The following is a 17,505-nucleotide window of genomic DNA, read 5'->3' as shown; positions in this document are numbered from 1 at the left end:
CTCCTCATCTTGTAAGGAAGAAAAAAAAGAAGAATATCAACTTTGAGGATCTCAAGGAGGGAACAACATCAAAATCATGAATCTGACACTGCCCTTTTTAAAATTAATAAAGGGCCACAAAGTGGGACCTGTAGTGAAGGAAATATATACATATGGGTGTATGTGTATATATATATGTATATATAAATATATACATTATGTATATATATATACACATATATATGTATACACACACACACACATACACACACACATATATATACGCACATACATATATAAACAAGCCATTGTTCCCAAACTTGCTTTCCTATAATTGCTTGCTACTCAGGAGTCACATAGCTGATGAAAAATTTCTTGGCTTTCTTCATTACTCACATAGATAACATCACCGTTGTGAAACTTGTAAGGGTAGTTTTTGAGAGATCTTCCAGGCCCTGCATTTCAGTGGATCAGCTGACCCACCCAGACCAGTGGCCCATTACAAGGAACTGACTCAACTGGTCTTATGACTCCCACCCAGAAACTAACTCAGTGCAAGAAGACAATTTCTACACTCCTATGGTTCCACCCTGAGCCCAGATAATCAGCAGACCCAACTGCCTAGCCCTTTGCCCAACAAACTATTTTTTAAAAACCCTTTCTCCCAAATTCTTGGGGAGATGGATTATGAACTTCCTCCTGTCTCCTTGCATGGCGTCTGTAATATTAAACTCTCTCTCACTCTCTCTGCTGCCACCCCTCCTGTCTCAGTGTATTGGTTTCCCCTTGAGCAGTGGGCAATGAACCTGGTAAGGCTATGACAAAGCAACAACTTTCATAACAAATTGCCTCCAATACAGATATATGAAAACTACAGAGTATGAAGAAAAGAAGGGAATGTTCAAGAAACATAAGATGTCTAAAAAAAAAACCTTGCACCTCCAAAGACTTCAGTTGGAAGTGAATATTGGCCAGGCTGTGGCTCGTGTCTGTAATCCCAGCACTTTGGGAGGTTGAGGCAGGAGGATCACTTGAGTCCAGGAATTCTAGACCAGCCTGGGCAATACAGCAAGACCCCACCTCTACAAAAAATAAAAATAAAAAATAAATTAGCCAAGCCTGGTGATTCCCACCTGCAGTCCCAGCTACTTGGGAGGCTGAGGCAGGGGGATTGCTTGAGCCCAGGAGTTCAAGGATGCAGTGAGCTATGATTGTACCACTGTACTCCAGCCTGAGTGACACAGTGAAACTCCATTTCTAAAAAAGAAAAAAAGGAAGAAGAAAGTGAATATCTTTTCAATACCACGAATGTGTACCATGGTGCCGGTAATAGTCCTCAATGTTGAAAACTTATGTGTACTACACTGTAATGTCAAAGTTTGAAAATCCATATGAAATGTTAATAATACAATTTAATAACATATCTTTGGATAAAATTTCCAGGTTTTTAATTTATCTGAGAAGTTCACTCTGGGATGGTGATATCTGGCTTTAGCTCAATATTGATTAACACCTGTTCAATCGCATTCAGCCAAAATTTGTTTTTGGCACACTTCTAAATATACAACTAAAATCTGTCCAAAATTTAACTCTTAACCTAATCTCATTTCTAATCCTAATCCCATACCCTTACCCAGTTTTACATTTCTCTATATCATCTTCTACTAATATACTGTCTGTACTGTTTATTATCTACCTCCTCATCTCTCTCCACCACTAGAATGTAAGATTTATGAGGCCAGAAATTTTTTTACGTTTTGTTCACAACTATTAATATATTCCTGGTGCCTAGAATAGTGACTGGTCCATAAACACTCAATTTAATTTAATTTAACAATGTGGTCCTGGGAATATTTATGCCAAAATATCAACAGTGATCATGAAATGACAGTCTTACCTAGAATGATAGCAGCAAGACTGTTTTCATCATTCAGAATAAACTAGATTATACTGTGGTAAAATAGCCACAAAATTACAGTGGTTTAGATAAAAAGTGTTTATTTCTTGTTCATGGTAAGTCTACAAGTCTGCATGACTTTCCAGGCAGCTGTCTTCTATGTGTTTGCCCAGCATTCCATGCTGCTTTGATTTTATAGTACCTCGAAATCAACATAAGCTTCCATAATTACAACTGTAAGGGAAGAGAGAACATTGAGAATTGTGCCCCAGCTCTTAAATACTTTTACCAAGAAGTCATATACCACCTACATTTCACTGCACAAAGTAAGGCACATGGCATGCCTGACTTCAAGAGGTTGGGAATAATTTTCTCACATACCTATAAGGAAAAGAGGACCAGAAAGGGTGAGCAACACTTATGTCTACCAAACCACTAAGGATATCGGAAAGCTAAGAGTCAACTTAGCTGAGTAAGTGATTGACTGCATGTTGGTACCAAAAATGTTTGGTGATGTATTATTATTGAAATTAGGGAAGCCATGAAGTACGGCAAGTCCTTTAATAACATTGTTTCATTGAAACATTGATGAGAAAAAAAAAATCAATTCCTGGCTGAGGTCACTGTGTGGAGTTTGTATGTTCTCCCCATGGATTTTCTTTGTGTACTCCAGTCTCCTTCGACATCCCAAAGATATGAATGTTAGGTGAACTGGAGGGTCTAAACTGTCCCGGTGTGAGTGGGTGTGGGTGTGTGATGGGATGGCATCCTGTCCAGGGTAGGTTTTCACCTTGCACCCTGAGCTGCCAGGATAGGCTGTGGCCACCAGAGACCCTGAACTAGAGTAAGTGGAGAAATTATGTTCTTACTGGTGTTATTAATCTTTCTTAAGTGTACGTATAGTTCACATTTATTTCAATGTTAAATATTAGAAGTGTTTTAATCTTTATTTAGAAGTTTGGTGATGTTTTTGCGACCAAAAATATGCCATAGGAACTTAATGCTAATTTATTTCAATTTGCCTATAAATAAAATTGATTTTGTTATATGTCATTTTGCTTAAAGTCATAGTTTCTAAGAACCTATGTATGACATTAAGTGAGGACTTACTGTAAAACTGGTGTTGAGTTTATTTTTGGAAAAAAACAGTATTGAGTATGGTGTTAGAAACGCTCAGAAACATCCACATAGTAGGATCCTTCAGGCACAGAATAATTGAATTCTCTAAGACAACATGTTTTTTAAAAGGAAAACAGAGGGATAAGATCAGATCTTAGAGAATGCATATAGGAAGCCAGAGGAATGGCCAGGGAGATCAGAAGAGAACCAAAATGGTGCATAATTGTGAAAGACCAAGGCGGGAAAGTGTTTTACAGGAGTTAACTATATTAAATATATTAACTTATGCAAAAGAAAAGAGAACTTATTTGTTAATTAGGAAGATATAAGTTATATCCAAAAATATGTTTTTAGTAGTTTGATGGGACAGAAGCCCAATCATAGCATGGATAAAAGAGTGAACATCAACAATAGAGCTTTAGGGTTTGTGAATCACTAGTTTAAAAAAGTGGGTCATGAAAGTAAAGAATCAACAGAAACAGTACTAATTTGGCTTGCAGTTAAGGAAGAATTGTGGACTTATCCTGCTCTGCCCTACTATCCTTACCCCCCGTGGAGCCTGGAGATAGGAGGATACATGCCATGAATGTTTACAGAACAGTTGACACCAACTTCAAAATCTGTTATCTCTTACTTACCAGAAATTGCACTTGAGCTTTACTTCTCTCATTTCATCATCTTAGCAACCCTGCAAATTAGGTATTTACATTTGCTTTACAGATGGGGTTGTTGGGGTTCAGAAAATGATATCACAAAATAAAGACCTCAGAAGCAAAGTTTCTTTTTGACCTTCTCCTGTCTCCCTGTCTCTCACTCCTCATTCTCTCCTTAAGCAAGCCATAGATTCTAGAATTCCTTTTTCTCAAGGTAGATTATAGAAACTAGAACCCCCTTTTCCCAACACCAGCCATACAACCTAAAACATTTACTGTAACCTTCTCGCTTTTTGTGTAAGAGCTAGCCATAAAGAAATTCTCTGACCCACCTTGTTTGATAGTAGGTCATAATATCTTCATTCTGGAAAGAGTCCTGCCCTATACCAGGGAGGAAGGAATACTGCACAGGGAGGCCAGGAAGAATTGGAATAGACAGGCCTTGCCGAGTTTCCCCATGCAATCTATTCTCATTAGGCCTTACTCTTTTTGTCCAATAACAGCTTTACCTGGCTGTCCATTCTTCATTGAACCTAAGTATAAAATGGGTAGTATTCCCTTTTTGTTTGTGTCTTCATTCAGAAGGCTTTCATGTCACATAAAACTTTGATTTAATAAATTTTTTATGCTTTTCTCTTGTTAACCTTTCTTTTGTTATAGGATTGTTGGCCATGACTCCCATGATGGGGAGGAAACGTATTATTCCCTTTGTGCTCCATAGGGTAAAGACAGTAAACTGTATGAGATGTATATGAGTTAGAATTAGGGTTGTATGGATTATGTTATTTATTTATTTATTTGTTTTTTTGAGACAGAGTCTTGCTCTGCTGCCTGGGCTAGAGTGCAGTGGCGTCAGGCTAGCTCACAGCAACCTCAAACTCCTGGGCTCAAGCGATCTTCCTGCCTCAGCCTCCCGCGTAGCTGGGACCACAGGCATGCGCCACCACGCGCCGCTAATTTTTTCTATATACTTTTAGTTGTCCAGTTAATTTCTTTCTATTTTTAGTAGAGACGGGGTCTTGCTCTTGCTCAGGCTGGTCTGGAACTCCTGGGCTCAAATGATCCTCCTGCCTCGGTCTCCCAGAGTGCTAGGATTACAGGCGTGAGCCACCACGCCCGGCCAGGTTTATGGGAATTATTAAAGGACAGAGAATAACTTAAAACCTGGATCTATCTTAGTCCCAAACGTTATTTTTCCAAAAATGCACTGGGATTCTCAGTGCCTTCTTTCTTTTTACTAGGATTTGAAAGTATTTATTTAAGTAGAAAGTGAGGGGACACACAAGTGCCTAAATATTGTGCATGTACTTTTTTTCCCTATAAGAATATACTTGTCATTTTTTCTCCAAAGAATATTAAAAATTTCAGATATTACATACCTCTCTTTTTAAAAATAAGGTATTACAAAACAGCCAGTGGATCACAGTCTTCATCTTGCAGAAACCAAATAGCTAGCAATCTACGTATCTAAAAATCCTGAAACAAACATACATCAAGTTGTTAACACTGGTTATCTTTGAGTGTTGAGTGTGAGATCTCATTTTTTTCATCTTGTTCCTTTTCATTGTTTTTCACATTTTCTACAATGAACATATATTTCTTTTGTAATCATAACCTCCCTACAACAAAAATACAATTCCGTTTCGCATATTATGTAAGAGTAATGAACATAATAGAGATTAAACCTTCACTATCATCTAAACTATTGAGAAAATTTAGCAAACGAGTTTCCCTCTTGTCCTTAACTTATAATAATTGCCCATTATATTGTTTCTGTAATTGTGCAGCCTGAGTTTGCCAGAATCCCAGAGGATCCCTATCCCAGCTGCAAGTAAACTCCCCCAAAAGAGAAATAAAACCCATGAACAAGACCTGAGATCTCTGAATCTCAGTTGGGGATATTAGAGACAGACAAGGAGCGGCACCCTCCGCTGGCCACACATTTTGTACAGGTATAAAGATAGGATTGCCGGAGGTCTATCCCAGATCCCTCAGCTTATCTCTGGACGCTCGGGTTGCCTAGTTACGAGAACTCTCTTCCCCCGAGCTCCGCCTCTTTCTTCTAGATCACTCCCCTTCCCTCTTCCCAGCTCTCGGGCAGGGGCGGGGAGCCAGGCCCCTTCAGCCACTCTGAGGCCCCCGCCGCAGGCCCTCAATCGATGGTTGGAGAAGAGGAATGAGGGCGGTGCTTGGAGGAGGGCCTTCCGCGCCTTGGAGTAACGTCAGCACGTCGGCGCGGGGGTTTTCTCTGGTCGGGTCCCGCTAACTCTGCCCAGTTTATCTGCGCTTCTGTCCCCGCGGTCCCTTGGCGGGGACGGCAGTCGTTGTCCGCTCGCGGACCCACGCGGTTAGCAAGGCGTGGTGTTCGGACTGGCCGCCTTGCCCTCCCTCCTGGTTTTTCCTCGGGGCCTATCCGCCTTAGGGGCGCCTCCGAGAGGCGGAGGCCCCCGGGACTCGGCCCGAGGAAGCTAGGGGCCCATCCCCGCTCTGGGATCTGATGGGAGGTGGCGGGAGGAGCGACCTGGCATGTTCAGTCTGATGGCCAATTGTTGCAGCTGGTTCAAGCGGTGGCGGGAGCCTGTCAGGTAGGCTGGAGCTAGGTGTCCCGGCGCCGTCCTAGGGGATGGGGATAGCTGCACCCAGGGGCTGGGCGGGGCGCCTCCTCATCTCTCTGCGCCTGAAGAGTCTGTCCCAGGCCGCAGGGGATGCTTTCCTTTCCAGTTTTACTTGTCCCAGCTGGGAGAGATACAAGGGTGTAGCCTTTTTGTCTGGTTTCCTTTACGTTCTGATCAACAATGCTTATCGTTATATTTTAAATAGATTTGAGTTTCTTAAAAAGTTGTGGATTGTGTGTGTGTGTGGAATTGGAAACCATCCCTTGCGTATTTTTCCTCTGAGGCTTTTGTAATGGAAATCTTTTTAAAGAGAGAGGGACATGGGGATTATGGTTTTCATAATATCCACACATCCCATTCCAAATCACACCCCCACACGCCCCCACACAGTTTTGTTTGAGGACTTGGGCTTGAAATCTGACTCCACTACTTAATAATTATATGACTCAACCATTTTTGGCCCCACCTTCCTCTTTTATTAAATGAGGGCGATAATATCTCTGCCTTAAAAGTGTTGTATCCAATGAGAGTAAGTGATGAGTAGTTTTTTAACTGTAACGTAGCTTCAATTTTCATTATGACTGTAGTAAAATCTTTTATTTGGAAAGGTCCACTTTTTAACTATTTTGAAGTGCTACACATACAAGTATTATATTCAGCGCCTGTTACTTGATATTCATTTATTCAACAAATATTGTTAAGAAAACATGATGTGCCAGGCACTGTGTAAGGGAGTTAGTGAAAATGAAGCTTTTGAAACTGAGAGGCCCAACCCATAAAGAGACTTTTAGTTTGGTACTCTTTATGAATAGTGTTGACTATACATAGTTCTAGTCTGGAATTAGGTCAAGGGTAAAAGATAGCAAAAAAAATTTTTTTAATTGTTAACATTTCAAATACAATATTTGCCATAAAAATGAACTGTCCTTGAAAGATGAATCTGAAAAACTATACTTACACATTATAAGGAAAAATACATTTTTATGTTTGGAAAAGAAATTTGCTTTAAATGAAATTTGAAATTCTTTCCTTATTATTAACTCTTAGCTAGATTTGAGTGTGTGTTTTTTGTTTTATTTTTATTATTATTTTTGGTTTGGTTTTTTTTGAGACAGAATCTTGCTCTGTCTCCTGGGTAGAGTGCAGTGGTGTCATCATAGCTCACTGCAACGTCAAACTCCTGGGCTCAAGTGATCCTCCTGTCTCAGCCTCCAGAGTAGCTGGGAGTGCCACAATGCCTGGTTAATTTCTCCTATTTTTAGTAGAGAGGGGCCCTCGCTCTTGCTGAGGCTGGTCTTGAACCCCTGGCTTTACGGGATCCTTCTACACTGGCCTCCCAGAGTGCTAGGATTATGGGTGTAAGCCACTGCGCCGGGCTGAATGTTTTAAGTATAATTGGTACAATCCACTCTAAGAATGTTTTTTGATGTATGGACTCTGCTTATTTGTTTTAATTTTTGATAATATTCTGGTCTTACTGCAGATTCTCTGCTAAGACTTGAGTTTCATTCATATTGCATGTCCCCTTGTGGTTTTTTTCTGTCTGCTTTTAAGAAATGTATTTGATTTTCATGTAGACATTATAGCATGTGTTCTTTTAACTAAAAACAATGAAAAAAACTTGTAATCTGAAGGAGTTTTCAATTTAATTCGTCTTTCTTAGTCCTTGCTTTTCTTAGCAGCTTTTGTATGATCTGGGATGATTTATTTAAAGGGAAAGACAGAGTTCAGAGAAAGGTAATGTATTGATTTCCAAGTAGACCAGATAATTGAATTTTATCAATGAAGCAATATTATAATTTAGCCCTGTAACTCAGAGTATATATTTTTCTTTAATATGCAGCATCTAGATTTGTACCATCCAGTAGGGTAGCAGCTAGCTACATGTGGCTGTTGAGCTTTTGAAATGAGGCTAGTCCGAATTGAGATGCTCTAAGCATGTAATATATAGTGGACTTTGAAGATTTATTATGCAAAAAAGTCAATATCTTATCAGTCTTTTTTAAGTTTGATTACATGTTGAAGTGATAACTTTTGCATATATTGGTTTAAATAAAATATATTAAAATTAACTTTATCTGTTTTTTGGTTTTACTTTTAAAAATGTGATTTCTATAAAAACTAAACTTATACAGGGCTCTCATTATATTTTTATTGGACCTTGCTGATCTAGATCATGCTCTAATATGAAGGACATAGGCAAACATTTCTCAATGTTGGTTAGAATTAACTGTCAAAGGATTTGAAAACAAGTTGGAGTACACCTATCTTTTAAGTACCCTTGTTCAATGCCTGATTTGTATAGTGGCTGAATAAATATTTACTAAATATTGTATGTAATTTGATAATCCCCTAGCAATAATCATCCTTATGTAAATAATATTAGCAAGTAGTTCCGTTTATTTTCCTGGAATAAATGAGAGGTGAGCAAGCTGCTTTTAAAAACAAAATTTTGTGCTTTTTAGATATTATGTATTTTTTAAGAGAAATTATCTAGTTGAGTATTTTATGTGTATTTATGTTTTCTGTAGAATTTTTAAAGTTTTAGACTATGATACCACTTACTGAGATTCCTTTTTATCCTTTTATTTTATGAAGATGTCTTTGCAATTGTGAGACATGAGTGTGTAAAAGAGAAGATGATTATTGGTATACTGTGTTCTGAGATTATTTTGTTGATTTATCTAATATATTCTGTACACTTTCATTTACTCACCTCTCCTCACTTAGTCGTTCTTCCATTGAGCATATTATGCTAGAGATTGGGATCAGGGATTAAATCTGTGCAATAGGGACAAAGTGGGAGTCAGAGGCCAGATATTAAGGCACCAGTCTAAGTCAGGAGTCAGGACCAGGATGCCAGGTAGTTCAGGAGCCCAGCCTATGTTCAGACCATACCTGCTATTGTTAACAGCAAGTCAGAACCTGAACCTAGGCTTTACAGCTATGTAAATTAATCTTTTTTTTTTTTTTAATACTGTCCTTTTTTTAGAAAAATTTCAGAATATTACAGGGGTACAGATGTTTTGGTTACATAAATTGCTTTTGTACAGTTTGAATCAAGGTTATAAGTGTGCCCATCACCCAAATAGTGTGCATTGTACCAATTAGGTGTGTATTTACCCATGCCCTCCTCCCGCCTCCCACCTGTTTGATTTCCTTTCAGTTTTACTTCCATGTGTGTACATAAGTGTTGATCAATTAGGTTCAATTTATTTATTTATATTTTATTTTGTTTTTTTTATTATTTTTTATTTCAGCATATTATGGAGATACAAATGTTTAGGTTATATATACTGCCTGAGTCAGAGCTTCAAGCATGTCCATCCCCCAGATGGTGCACACCACACCCATTAGGTGTGAATATACCCATCCCTTTCTCCCCCACCACCTGCCCCACACCCGATCAGTGTTACTACTATATGTGCACATAAGTGCACTTGGTGCATACCAATTTGGTGCTGAGTACATGTGGTCCTTGTTTTTCCATTCTTGGGATACTTCACTTAGTAGAATGGACTCCAGCTCTATCCAGGATAATATAAGAAGTGCTATATCACCATTGTTTTTTGTGGCTGAGTAGAACTCCATGGTATACATATACCACATGTTATTACTCCACTCATGGATTGATGGGCACTTGGGTTGTTTCCACATCTTTGCAATTGTGACTTGTGCTGCTATAAACATTCTAGTACAGATGTCTTTTTTATAGAATGTCTTGTTTTCCTTTGGGTAGATGCCGAGTAATGGGATTGCTGGATCAAATGGTAGTTCTACTTGTAGCTCTTTACAGTATCTCCATATTACCTTCCACAGAGGTTGTACTAGTTTGCAGTCTCACCAGCAGTGAATGAGTGTTCCTATCTCTCCGCGTCCACACCAACATTTATTGTTTTGGGACTTTTTGATAAAGGCCATTCACATGAATTAAGTGATATCTCATTGTGGTTTTGATTTGCATTTCCCTGATTATTAGAGATGTTGAGCCTTTTTTCATCTGTTTGTTGGCCATTAGTCTGTCTTCTTTTGAACGCTATTAAAAAGTGGGCAAAGGACATGAACAGGAACTTTTCAAATGGTCCAATTTAATAGTACATGTGATGTTTGTTTTTCCATTCTTGCAATACGTCACTTAGAGGAATGGTCTCCAGTTACACCCAGGTTGTTTCAAAAAGTATTAGTTCACCTATTTTTTTTTAGTAGTTGAGTGGTACTCCATGGTATACATATAGCACATTTTATTAATCCACTCATGTATCGATGAGCACTTGGAATGATTCCACATCTTTACGATTGTGAATTGTGCTGCAATAAACATTCAAGTACAAGTGTCTTTTTGATAAAATGACTTTTTTTCCTTTGGGTAAATACCCAATAGTGGGATTGCTGGATCAAATGGTAGGTCTGCTGTTAGTTCTTTGAGATATCTGCATACTACTTTCCATAGAGGTTGTTCTAGTTTGCAGTCCCACCAACAATGTGTAAGTGTTCCTTTCTCTCCACATCCACACTGGCATCTGTTGTTTTGGGACTTTTTGATAAAGGCCATTCTCCCTGGGGTTAGGTGATATCTTATTGTGCTTTTGCTTTGTATTTCCCTGATGATTAGAGACATTGAGCATTCTTTTAGAAGTTTTGGCGATTAGTCTATCTTCTTTTGAACAGTTTCTGTGCATGTCTTTTCCCCACTTTTTAATGGGGTTGTTTGATGTTTTCTTGCTGATTCCCTTGAGTTCTTTGTAGATTCTGATTATCAGCCCATTATCGAATGTATCGCATGCAAATATTTTCTCCCATTCTGTGGGTTGTCTGTTTTGCTCTATTCATTGTTCCCTCGGCTGTGCAGAAACTTTTTAATTTAATCGAGTCCATTTCTTTATTGTTGCTGTGATTGCTTTTGGGGTCCTCTTCCTAAATTCTTTGCCTAGGCTGATATCTAGAAGAATTTTTCCAATCTCTTGTAGAATTTTTATAGTTTCGTGCCTTAGGTGTAAGGCTGTCATCCATCAAGAATTAATTTTTGTGAGTGGTGCTACTTACGGATCCTGTTTCAGTCTTCTACATGTGGCTATCCAGTTTTCCCAGCACCATTTATTGACTAGGGATTTTTTTCCCCAGTATATGTTTTTGCTTACTTTGTGAAAGATCAGAGGGCAATATGAGGATTGTTTTATATTTGAGTTCTCTGTTCTGATCCATTGTGCCAGTACCATGCTGTTTTGGTTACTATAGCCTTGTAGTATAGCTTGAAGTCTGGTAAATTGATGCCTCCTGATTTGTTCTTTTTGCTTAAGGTTGCTTTGGCTATACAGGGTCTTTTCTGGTTCCAAGCGAAGCACAGAATTATCTTTTCTAGATCTGCAAAAAATGACATTGGGGATTGTGTTGAATTTGTAAATCACTTTGGATAGTATTTTAACAATGTTGATTCTGAGAATCCAGTAGTATGATATGTTTTCCCATTTGTTTATATACTCTGCCATTTCCATCCTCAGTGTTTTGTAGTTCTCCATGTAGAGGTCTTTCACCTCCTTAGTTAAGTATATTGTTGGTATTTTATTTTCTTTGTTATTGTGAAAAGTGTTTAGTGTTTGATTTGATTCTCAGCTTGACTGTTGTTGGTGTATAGAAATACTACTGATTTATGTATGTTGGTTTTGTAACCTTTGACTGTGCTGAATTTATTTATCAATTCCAGGAGTCTTTTGGCAGAATCTTTGTGGTTTTCTAGATATAAGATCATATCATCAGCAAAGAGTGATAGTCTGACCTCTTGTTTCCTCATTTGATTTCCTTCTCTTGCCTGTTTGCTCTGGCTGGGACTTCCAGTTCTTGGTGGGAGTGCTCTAAGTTTTTCCCTGTTCAGTATGATGTTGGCTGCGGGTTTGTCATATATGGCTTTTGTAATTTTGAGGTATGTTCCATCTATGCCTATTTTGTTAGGAGTTCTTATTATAAAAGGGTGCTGAAGTTTGTCAAATGCTTTTTCTTCGTTTATTGAGAGGATCATATGATCTTTGTTTTTGCTTCTATTTATAGAAATCACATTTATAGATTTGCATATGTTGAACCATTCTTGCATCTGTGGGGTGAAGCCCACCTGGTCCTGGTGGATTATGTTTTTTTTTTTTTTTTTTTTTTAAGGCTGGTTAAGTGAGGCAGTGAGAATAGATGGATTATGTTTTTGATGTGTAGCTGAATTCGATTTGCTAAAATTTTGTTGAGAATTTTTCCATCTATATTCATAAGGGATATTGGTCTGTAGTTTTCTTTTTTTGTTAAGTCTTTTCCTGGCTTTGGTATCAAGGTGATATTGGCTTTTTAGAATGAGTTGGGGAGGATTCTTTCTTTTTCAATGTTATAATATAATTTTGCAGTATAGGTATCAGTTCTTCTTTGTAGGTCTGGTAAAATTCAGTTGTAAAACCATCTGGGGCTTTTGTTTGTTGGAAATTTTTTTTTTTTTTTTGAGACTGAGTCTTGCTCTGTTGCCTGGGCTAGAGTACCATGGCGTCAGCCCAGGTCACAGCAACCTCAAACTCCTGGGCTCAAGCAATCCTGCCTTAGCCTCCTGTGCAGCTAGGACTACAGGCATGCACCACCATGCCCGGCTAATTTTTTCTATATAGATTTTTAGTTGTCCAGCTAATTTCTTTCCATTTTTAGTAGAGATGGAGTCTCGCTCTTGCTCAGCATGGTCTCGAACTCCTAACCTTGAGTGATCCTCTCGCCTCGGCCTCTCAGAATGCTAGGATTACAGGTGTGAGCCACTGCACCCAGCCTGTTTGTTGGAAAAATTTTTATTGCTGCTTCAATTTTGTTACTTGATAACTGGTCTGTTCAGGAATTCTATTTCTTCCTGATTGAGTCTAGGGAGGTTGTGTATTTCCAAGAATTTGTCCATTTCCTCAACATTTTCAAGTTTACATGCATAGAGATTTTTATAATATTGAGCGATCATATTGATGATGACAGTGTGTTATTATCTTCTATCTTCTTCATGGCAGACTCAGTGGTTAGGGGGAACTTGATGATGGCATAGTGGTCAAGCTTGTTTCTCCTGGGGGTTGCTCTTCTGAGGATATTTGAGATACCTCTGGAGCCACAATATCTTAGGCCGCCAGAAGATGAGTGAAGTATGGATCTTCTTTTGTTTGTGGCTGTGGATGCCTTTCAGCACTGTCTTCTTGGCCTTCAAAGTCTTGGCTTTGGCTTTGGTTTTGGGAGGGGCAGGAGCTTCCTTCTTCACCTTGGGGGCCATATTGTGAAAAGTGAGTTCTTTTTTCTTAATTTTTTTTTCTTTACTTTACTGACTGCCTCCTTTTCTATCTCCTTTTGCCAGTTAGCCTTTCTTTTCATATCTCCTAAGTTTTCCCCAGGGTTCTGTCTTCAACCTTCTTCTTTTTGTTGTTTGGGTTTTTTTGAGAGCAGTCTTGCTCTGTTGCCCTAATCAAAGTGCAGAGGTGTCATAATAGCTTACCACAACCTCCTGGCTCGTGTGACCCTCAGCCTCCCGAGTAGCTGAGACTACCGACATGTGCCACCATGGCTGGCTAATTTTTCTTTTTTTCTTGTAGAGATGGCATCTCGCTCTTTGCTTAGGCTGGTCTCAAACTCCTAACCTCAAGCAGTCCTCCTTCCTTGGCTTCCCAAAATGCTAGGATTGCAGGTGTGAACCACCACACCCAACCAACCTTCTTTTCTTCTTCAACATATTCTCCCTATATGATGAGTCTCATATTTTATTGCCATTTTAACTACCTCTTGAACATTGAGTCTCGAGTCCATGCACACTCATCCACCACTTCAAGATTTACATATCTAATTGCCACAGAATACTCAGTCTCAGCACATCCAGAATTGAGCTTATATCCTCTCTCATTTCCATGCCACATGTTACTGTTGTTTCTCCTGTATTATTAGTGAATTGGTTCTGCCTTTCTGTTACCCAAAGCAGAAGCTAAGAATAATCCTAGACAACTCTTTGTTCTTTGTTCTCTCACTTTGTCAGGTCCTTTGATTTCTACTTGTTTAATACCTCTTACACTTCTTCCACTATTTCCTACTTCCCATATTTGTTGTCTGTGTTTTAGATAATGTTCTATTACTTCCCAAATTTCTTTTACAGATTTTCTACTATTCTCCTCCAATTAATTCTCCATACTGCTATCAGTGGTCTTCTTAATGTGCAGCTGACTTTATATTGTCAATAATTCCTAATTGCCTTAGGGATAATGTGTAAACTTCTTACAGGATACTGAGCCAGGCTAAATGGACTCTTTATAAGCCATTCTTTCTCTTCCTGTCTTGCCAGATTTGGGATGCCTGCATTCTCCAATCCCTCCATTCCTATATGGGGTGCACTTCTCTTCTTTTGGGTACTCCTAATTAGGCCTCTAATCTGAGCTGGGAGAGTCTCTCCTGCAGGAAACTTTCTTTGAATTCCCAGCTACATTCTTTACCCATTACTTGTGTTTCTTTAGAACCCTGTATTTGTCTCCACTTATCCATGTATAGTAATAAATGTTTATTCAACTCTTTACTAGTCCCCCAGGATGTCTCCAGGACAGAAGGTGTTGCTATTTAAACAACATTTAAAAGTAATGTGTGTTTATTGTTATTTAAAGGTAAGATATATTTATTGTAAAACATTGAAAACATAGTTAAACAAAAAGAGAAGTATTTAAATTACCCACAGTCTCACCCCCCAGAACCACCCCAAATGCCATTAATATTTTTCTGTAGAAACACTTATGTCCATATAAATTTTTAAACAATGAAATAATGGAGTGCTATTTCACAGCTTCTTTTTATTTATTTTTTTTGCTTTAATATATCATTAACATCTTTCTGTAATGTTACACATTTTTCTTCAACATCTTTTGGATAGCAAAGTAGTGTGTTGTATAGATATATTAAAGTGTAATCGTTCTGTTACTAAATATTTAATATGTTTAAAAATTTTCGCTATTATCAGTAATGCTTTAGTGAGCATCTGTATATAAATATATTTAGAAATGGAATTCTAGTTCAAATGGTTTGAAAAAATTTAAGGTGTTTGACATTGTTAAAATTATTAATCGGGGGCCATTAGGCTGAGAAGGCTCCAGCTACATGAACAAATCGAAACCCAACTCAATGTAAACAGTAAAAGGAAACTTAACCAGTCAGAAACTTCCAACTAACCATTAACTAGAGACTTTACCACTCAGAAACAGCCAACTAACCTCTAACTAGGGGCTTTCCACTTTAACCAATAAAATATTTTCTTTGTCTTGCTTCTGTGAACACCTTATAATAGTTTTCTTCTTGAGCCCCCTTGGTGGAGCACTGAACTGCTTCTGGTTTGGTGCTAAGCCCATTGATGAATCAATGAATGCCCAAATAAACTTTTTAAACTTTTAATGTGGCTAAGTTTATCCTTTAATGAGATGTGTATGTATATTTATATTGCCAAATTGCTCTTCAAAAAGGCTTTTAAAAAAATGGTTTCTACTCCTACTAGCAGTGTATAAGAATGCCTTTTTCACTTAAAAAATGAAGAGTTGTCATTTTTCATCTCCAGATTATAAGGGAAACTGCTATCTGTTTTTAATTTTTTTTCTTGATTACTGGAAAGATAGTTTTTTCCTCGGACATTTGTATTTTTTTTTTTTTTCAGTATTTTCCATCAGTTTCCTTTGTGATTTTTCTATTGGCAGGTGTGTTTTCTTACTGATTTTTTAAAAAGAGATTGTAAGTGTTTATAGTAGTAGCCATTTTTCTGTAGTGCAGTTGATCGTTGAACAACTCTGGGCTTAGGGGCGCTGACCCCCTGTGCAGTTGAAAATCCAGGTATAAGTTTTGACTCCCTAAAAACTTAACTGCTAATAACTTACTATTGACTGGAAGCCTTACTGATAACATAAACACTCGATCAGCACATATTAAGTGGAAGTGGATCATCGTAAAGGAATTCCTCCTAGTCATCTTCAAGTTGAGTAGGCTAAGGGAGAGGAGGAGGAGGAGGAGGAGGAGGAATAAGATGGATTGTTTTGCTGTCTGGGAGAGTGCAGGACCTGGGGTGGGTATAGAGGCAGAAGAGGAGGAGGAAGTGGAAGGGGAGACAAGAAAGGCAGGAAAGGCGGGCACACTAGGTGTAACTTCTATTGAAAAAATCTGCATATATTTGGAAAAAAACTGCATATAAGAGACCCTGTACAGTTCAAACCTGTGTTGTTCAAGGGTCAGCTGTATACTGTTGCAAGTCCTGTCCTTCAATTTGTTATATTTTTAAATGTTTTGTGGGTTTTGAAGTATAGACATTTAAACATTTTAAATTGGAATATATTACTCATTGTAATGTTTAGAAAGTTCCAAGATTATATTCACCTATACTTTTTTCTAGTACTTTTATATTTTAATTTTTAACATTTAAATTTGTAATCTATTGCAATTTATTTTATGTTTAGGGAACAGCCTTAATTCTGGGTACAGAACACAGGTCTGTCAAGTTATGATGCTCAGTAAATGTCTGGACCCTGTAGCAGGTCCTCACCTTACATATTATCATCTATGTACTTTGAGCTCCTGTTTTTTGTACCAAGTAGCATCTAGATGATGAAACAGTGCTTATAGGATATAATAATACAGTATGCAAGAGTTGAAAGATGATTTCCAAGATTTTTTTAGCAAGAATCAGAAGACAGGATTTTAGAAGGGGTCTTGAAGAAATTTGTGTATTCTATGCTATCCATGAACATGATTTTGGGAGTGGCCCACCTAAAAGAAGGAGAATATTTTTATTTTAATCTTTTTTTATTTCAGCATATTATGGGGGTACAAATGTTTAGGTTACATATATTGCCTTTGCCCCACCCAAGTCAGAGCTTCAAGCATGTCCATTCCTCAGACAGTGCGCACTACACCCATTAGGTGTGAATATACCCTTCCCCTCCTCCCCGCTCCCATCTGCCCGACACCCAGTGAATGTTAATACTATATGTGCACTTAAGTGTTGAGCAGTTAATACCAGTTTGATGGTGAATACATGTGGTGCTTGTTTTTCCATTCTTGTGATACTTCACTTAGTAGAATGGGCTCCAGCTCTATCCAGTATAATACAAGAGGTGCTAGATCACCACTGTTTTTTGTGGTTGAGTAGAACTCCACGGCATACATATACCACATTTTATTAATCCACTCATGTATTGATGGACACTTGGGTTGTTTCCACATCTTTGCAATTGTGAATTGTGCT

General features: G+C 38.2%; 1 protein-coding gene across 2 annotated transcripts in view; it reads left to right on the top strand.

The window, feature by feature from the left end:
• The first annotated feature begins 5,901 nt into the window (after nucleotides 1-5,901).
• Nucleotides 5,902-17,505, top strand: part of ARL13B (ADP-ribosylation factor-like 13B) — a 70,502-nt gene continuing 58,898 nt past the window's right edge. For both annotated transcript variants that reach the window (XM_012644324.1, XM_012644323.1), the window contains exon 1: nucleotides 5,902-6,233. In XM_012644324.1, the coding sequence (XP_012499778.1) occupies nucleotides 6,175-6,233 (59 nt within the window). In that variant the 5' untranslated portion in view covers nucleotides 5,902-6,174. The remainder of the gene's footprint in view (nucleotides 6,234-17,505) is intronic.

Source organism: Propithecus coquereli, unplaced genomic scaffold (genome assembly GCF_000956105.1).
Source record: "Propithecus coquereli isolate 6110/MARCELLA unplaced genomic scaffold, Pcoq_1.0 Scaffold21, whole genome shotgun sequence".
NCBI lineage: Eukaryota > Metazoa > Chordata > Mammalia > Primates > Indriidae > Propithecus > Propithecus coquereli.
Note: the sequence above shows the minus strand (reverse complement) of the source record. Positions and strands in the feature narration are given on the sequence as shown.